We start from the raw sequence: 5862 nt of genomic DNA, 5'->3' as shown, positions 1-5862 counted from the left end.
ATAACAAATATCAAGTTTGATGGAAAAAATTATACTGCAATTATAATGCTGCATGATTATAGAAAATGATTGGCAGAGATTTCAAGCGAAACATATGATAATATTTATTCAGAATAAACTGTATTCAATTTTCAGCAAGCTTTTATTGTCATTACTGACAAATTTAATTTGATACATAATATTTAGAACTTGTCTCTCAAAACATTGATAGTTTTGTTGACAACCGTAACGTTACTTTAATAATATAAACTCTTTACAACTAATTCTGGATACAATAGAATAAGTTAAATTAGATACAGTCTGTTCGTCTTTATCAATTTTGTATGTTTTTTTTATCAATTCAAGGTCTGAAAATTGAGATAGTTTGGAAAGTGAAGTTTTCTCCCCTTTTATATTCTTCATAAGTATTTCTGACATTGATCCTTCATTATCCATTTTGTGTACGTGTACTATCAATACATTCTTATCATTATCGTTAATACCAAACTCCATTAATGAACGTGATATGTTCTTCGATATTGACAAATTAAATAAAATTTCAGTATATATACTCTTCGTAGTAAGCTGATTCAACTTTGCGCTAACTGCTGCTTTGTTGGCAGTTACTACTACATGAAACGGATCTACTATAAGTGCTGCTTTTATAATGGAACAACTAAGTTCTCCATTCAGAACTTTCTTGCGTATTTCGTCAGAGTTTTGCACATTTGTAAATAAATATAACGTGCAAAACATATCCGTTTCAGGATCTAACGGTACTGTATAGTCATCCATCTTCTATCACGTAATTTCCAATCAAGATTTACGAATTTTTTTTTAATTTTATGTATAACTTATAATATCGTTAAGTTCACGTTTCTTTTCATAGTAATACGTGTTTTCGTTTATTGTTTCAAGAAATCTGATTTCAAACTAACTACTTAATAACCACTAAAAGAGCTAAAATCAACTAAAGCAAACTTTAATTATGTACATATATGATATGTGCTCTGGTATACGTGATACATAGTACAGTATGGTGCAGTATTTTGCAAGCAAAAACATTTGGTGGCGACCCCTTCTGGAAGAAGCTCCACCACTAGAGGGCTACAAACAGTTGTGGATTCTCACAGTTGTTCGAAATCATCTTCGATATACATTTTATGCGATTAATTATGAAGGGTGTTTAATTTAGACATTTTACAGATTTATCTACTATAATGTGTATCTACTATATATGTACTATGGCGTTAGAGGGGGGCGCGGTCAGGCAATTGTCCAGGGCACTAGATTTTTGGAGGCGTCGCAGTTCGGTGTAGATTAGTAAAGCTGCTATATATTGTAGATTAACAATCTTTACAATTTAGCTACAGATTCATCGGTTGATATTATTACCTTGTCTTCTTTTCTTAAAAATGTTAAGCCTATGAAGGGGCACCACGATAATCTTGCCCGGGGCGCCAATATTGCTAAAACCGGACCTGACCATATCACAGTTAAAAGTCACAACTAAACAGAGAAAGAAAACCGTGGTACTCTATCTGTCTTTGTCTCTTAGCGCATGCGTGCAAGTGCATGGATCCACGCATCTTTCTGAATATATCCTTGCCAACGTTAACGCTTTTTTCAATTCAATTCACTCGACATTCAATTATTTTCTTGTAATATTTTATCTTTATCAGTGTCATATAAAATGTACATTGTATGACATATACAATTTCTTTGTACAATACAGGGTGTTCTAAAAATGTTGAAGGTCCTTGAAAGGGGTGATTCGGGGGGTGATTTGAAACAACTTTTTCCTTAGCGAAAATGTTGTCCGAGGCTTCGTTTAGGAAATATTAACGGAAAACCCCGACCCATCAAAGCGTATAGACTACGCTACCCCGACCAATCAGAGCGCGAGTATGCCGATGGAGCGTAGGCTACGCGATAGGCGGCCGCGCTGATACGCTACCGTGGCTGCTCCACTGGCATACTCACGCTCTGATTGGTCGGGGTTTTTTGTTAATATCTCCTTAACGAAGCCTCGGACAACATTTTTCCAAAGGAAAAAGTTGTTTCAAATCACCTCCCAAACCACCCCTTTCAAAGACTTCCAACATTTTTGGGACACCTTGTACATGATCAAAGGTCTGTAAACTGCAGAGATGGGAAAAACCCTAGGCTTCGAATGAATCTGAAGTTTGCCGATATGTTTGTCTCGTTTCCTCGTTTGAACATTTTCCAAAGAAGGAAGCGAGACAAACACGTCGGTTAACTTCAGATTTATTCGAAACCTAGGGTTTTGCACATCACATTTTAAAAATGCTTTGGTCGAGTAAAAACTGGTACCGAAATTCTTTAATGATTCTTAGAAAATGAACAAAGAAGCTAAAAGAATGGATGTTTTAGTTCATATTAAAGCTTCAGTTCACACTTCGACAATTTTATTTTTAAAATTACTTAATTGTAAAACGTGAAAACTTGAACAATAAGAAAGAAAAGATTGAACATCGAGTAGATCGTGTATATTGGTGTATATAATATGCATCTAACTTAACCCTACATTCATTTGTACTTTCGATTATTAATATACAAAACAAAATGTCATAAAAATTCCTGTAGTTATAAATACCTCTTTTATCATTTTAAAAGTATTATACTGTAAAATTATACTGTAAAAGAACGTTGTACGAAATTATGACCGACAAAAGTTCATGCAGATCTGTGTTTGGTAAACTAATCGATTGCGGTAACTTTCCATTTCATAACGAAGCGGGTACGAATCGCTTTTTGGAAATTTCTCAGACATTTTATTGTTGGCTTAGTAAATTCTGGATTGAATTGGAATGTCAGTCAAATTAAATCGGCATGCCCTCCGAGGAAGAAAAAGACCGAAGATAAAAGCGACGAAAGCAGAAGATCGCACGAGGAAAGCAGAAGATCGCATGACGAAAGCAAAGGATCGCTCGACGGAGGTTTAGATGTTCCTTGTCCTCCTGCTAAAAAAAAATCACCATACAACCTGCCTAGTGAGATTTGTCCAACTACGGCACCTTGTTGCATTATTAAAATGCAGGTAAAAACCTCAATTTTAATTGTAAGCCTGAAATATTATTTATTTATTTTATTATAATATTTATTATAATATTTATTATTTTTCGATACAGTACGACTCAACGTAACGATTATTATTTGTTTACATTAAAAAATATTTGTAGGATCCTTGTGCACCATGCTGTTTCGAGGAGAAGCCGAAGCCGCTACCTTGCCCGCCTAAATGCGGACCTCAGGAACCACGGCAGCCAACTTGCGGTTGCGACCTTTGCCAAAAGAATCCTGACAATGAGAAATGTTGCGACAAGAATGCAGCTTTTCGCGGTATAACCATTGATCCCAGGTACTTCGAGAAAGCGTGAATACCTTTCGAATAAACTTTATTGAAACGATACAATTGTGATTAATAATAAATGGTAATAAAAATGCAAAATTAAATCATCAGGTAAATAGTACTTAATCAGGGGTCATAATGTGTTTAATCACGGGTGTTTTCAGCGATTGGTATGATCTAGAATCTAGATATTTCCAAGCTTGGGATAGGTGTATACAAAAATTCTGGTTTCTAATCGGATTGAATAATTAAAAGAATTCCTTTTTTTAAACAATTTAGCTTGATCAGATAGTAAATGTATTTGAACATGTTCAAATATGAATTCAGCCAATTATTGGAATCCATGGATTCCATGTATTATTTTATCTACAACATTCACTGTTGGAACTTCTCTTTTTTATTACACATGTTATCATTGTTACGATATCATCGCGCTCATTTCCGATACTCGGGTGATTTAACTATTACTCGAACTCGATAATCTTTCAGGTTAGTTTGAATAACGTTATCGTATTAGATACTTATCACGGTGTCCTTGATAATATCTGCACAAATGACCTATTGAACCAATTTATTTAAAAGTTACATATAGAGTTACATATGTATACATTTATTATTATAATAATTAGACTGCGGATCTTTATGCATTTATAAGAAATTTGAATGTGCAAGAAACTACGAAATGCAAACAATATGCAAGAATACAAAAAAGATTGAAAATAAAGCTCATGTTCCAATATTTGCAAAATAAAATAAATTCCTATTTAAATTCAATGTTTGTAGTCACGTTTGCGAAGATTTTATTTTGCATAAAGATCCGCAGTCTAGTAATAATATACAGGGTGGAGCATTTAATATTCCCCAGTAGAATTTCTCGGAAACTATAGGAGTTAGCGATAAATGTTTCGAACAAAAGTTGCTCAATTTCGAGGGAGAAATATTCTTATGACCTTGTCTTTCACCTTGAAGGTCATGTTCTTGATTTATGAATGACTTATGCATTCAAACAAGATGGAAATGTTTTAGAACAATTACTGCAACCTATTTATGTAACTAACAATTGATTAATTTGGAAAATAAATGTAAAATAAATAATCAATATAAAATACAGGGTGTCCCAAAAATGTTAGTTAACGCTTTTTTTAATTCAATGCACTCGACATTCAATTATTTTCTTGTAATATTTTATCAATATCAGTGACATATAAAATGTACATTCTATGACATACAATTTCTTTGTACAATACAGGGTGTCTCAAGAATGTTGAAGATCCTTGAAAAGGGTGGTTCGGGGGGTGATTTGAAACAACTTTTTCCTTAGCGAAAATGTTGTCCGAGGCTTCGTTGAGGAGATATTAACAAAAAATTCCGACCAATCAGAGTGCGAGTATGCCGGTGGAGCGGCCGTAGTAGCGTATGAGCGCGGCCACTTAGCGCGCCAGTGGCCTCTACGCTCCACCGGCATACTCGCGCTCTGATTTGTCGGGCCCGCAGTAGCGTATGAACGCGGCTGCCTAGCACATAGCCTACGCTCCACCGGCATACTCGCGCTCTGATTGGTTGGGGTAGCGTAGGCTACGCGCTCTTATTGGTCGGGGTTTTCCGTTAATATCTTCTTAACGAAGCCTCGGACAAAAATTTCGCTAAGGAAAAAGTTGTTTCAAATCACCTCCCGAACCACCCTTTTCAAGGACCTACAACAATTTTGGGACACCCTGTATATTTATAATAAAACATACGTTAAAAAGCACCCATCATTTAATTTAAACAAATGTCTTCAATAAACATAGAGGTTACGAATGTGTATGAGACTAACAGCGTCTTACCTATCAAAATGCTTGGATAACTTTAAATGGTCCACCCTGTATATTTTTAAATGCAGAGGCACAGAATTAATTTCTACATGTAATATATAAACCATATTATTATTATTATTATTATTATTATTATTATTATTATTAAAATTTATAATTGTTTAAATTGTAAATGAATTTATAAACAGAAGTACTATCTAAAAATGGAAGTTATTTAAATAATGAGGCGAAGAAGTCTTAGATGAGAAGAAAACGGGTAAAAAATGAGAAATCCCAAAATTTCTTGATAATGGAACCACCCCATAGACATGCTCTACAAGGTGCAACAGGTTTCATCCCGATTGGTCAAGCCATCTCGGCGTAATCGAGTAACATACATTTAAAAAAAAAAGGAAAAAAAATGTCGAATTGAGTACCCTCCTCCTTTTCGAAGTTTCGGTTAAGAAAATGGAAAGTTGAAATATATTCCTATACCTATAAATATACCCCTCCTCCTATCCTTATAAATATCCTGATTTAACAAAAAAACAGGATGAAGCTCCCTCAATTAATAGGAAATACTTTATGTCGAACCGAACTTATGGATGTAATGCTTTCAATGTTTATTTCGAACTGAACTTATGGATCTAATGTTTATATTCATAATCTATGAATACAGATTCATAATCTTTATGTTTTCAATGTTTATACTCCTTT

The 5862-nt window shown here is 34.3% G+C and overlaps 2 protein-coding genes across 3 annotated transcripts; one reads left to right on the top strand and one right to left on the bottom strand.

The window, feature by feature from the left end:
* Positions 1 to 216: 216 nt before the first annotated feature.
* Positions 217 to 967, bottom strand: LOC128875343 (EKC/KEOPS complex subunit TPRKB-like). Its single transcript, XM_054120851.1, has one exon. It carries the CDS (start codon positions 772 to 774, stop codon positions 232 to 234), a length of 543 nt encoding a protein of 180 aa, XP_053976826.1. The 5' UTR covers positions 775 to 967; the 3' UTR covers positions 217 to 231.
* A 159-nt stretch (positions 968 to 1126) lies between these two features.
* LOC128875344 (uncharacterized) lies at positions 1127 to 5796 on the top strand. 2 transcript variants are annotated; one of them, XM_054120854.1, is made up of 3 exons: positions 1127 to 1161; positions 2790 to 3040; positions 3183 to 5796. In XM_054120854.1, the coding sequence occupies exons 1-3, from the start codon at positions 1143 to 1145 to the stop codon at positions 3378 to 3380; spliced, it is 468 nt and encodes a 155-aa protein (XP_053976829.1). In that variant the 5' UTR covers positions 1127 to 1142; the 3' UTR covers positions 3381 to 5796. The 2 variants fall into 2 exon arrangements, with proteins under 2 accessions (XP_053976829.1, XP_053976828.1); XM_054120853.1 differs by lacking the exon at positions 1127 to 1161 and adding an exon at positions 2153 to 2713.
* The last annotated feature ends 66 nt before the right edge of the window (positions 5797 to 5862 follow it).

This window comes from Hylaeus volcanicus, chromosome 4 (genome assembly GCF_026283585.1).
Source record: "Hylaeus volcanicus isolate JK05 chromosome 4, UHH_iyHylVolc1.0_haploid, whole genome shotgun sequence".
In the NCBI taxonomy this organism is placed as follows: domain Eukaryota; kingdom Metazoa; phylum Arthropoda; class Insecta; order Hymenoptera; family Colletidae; genus Hylaeus; species Hylaeus volcanicus.
This window is presented reverse-complemented; position numbering and strand designations above follow the sequence as displayed.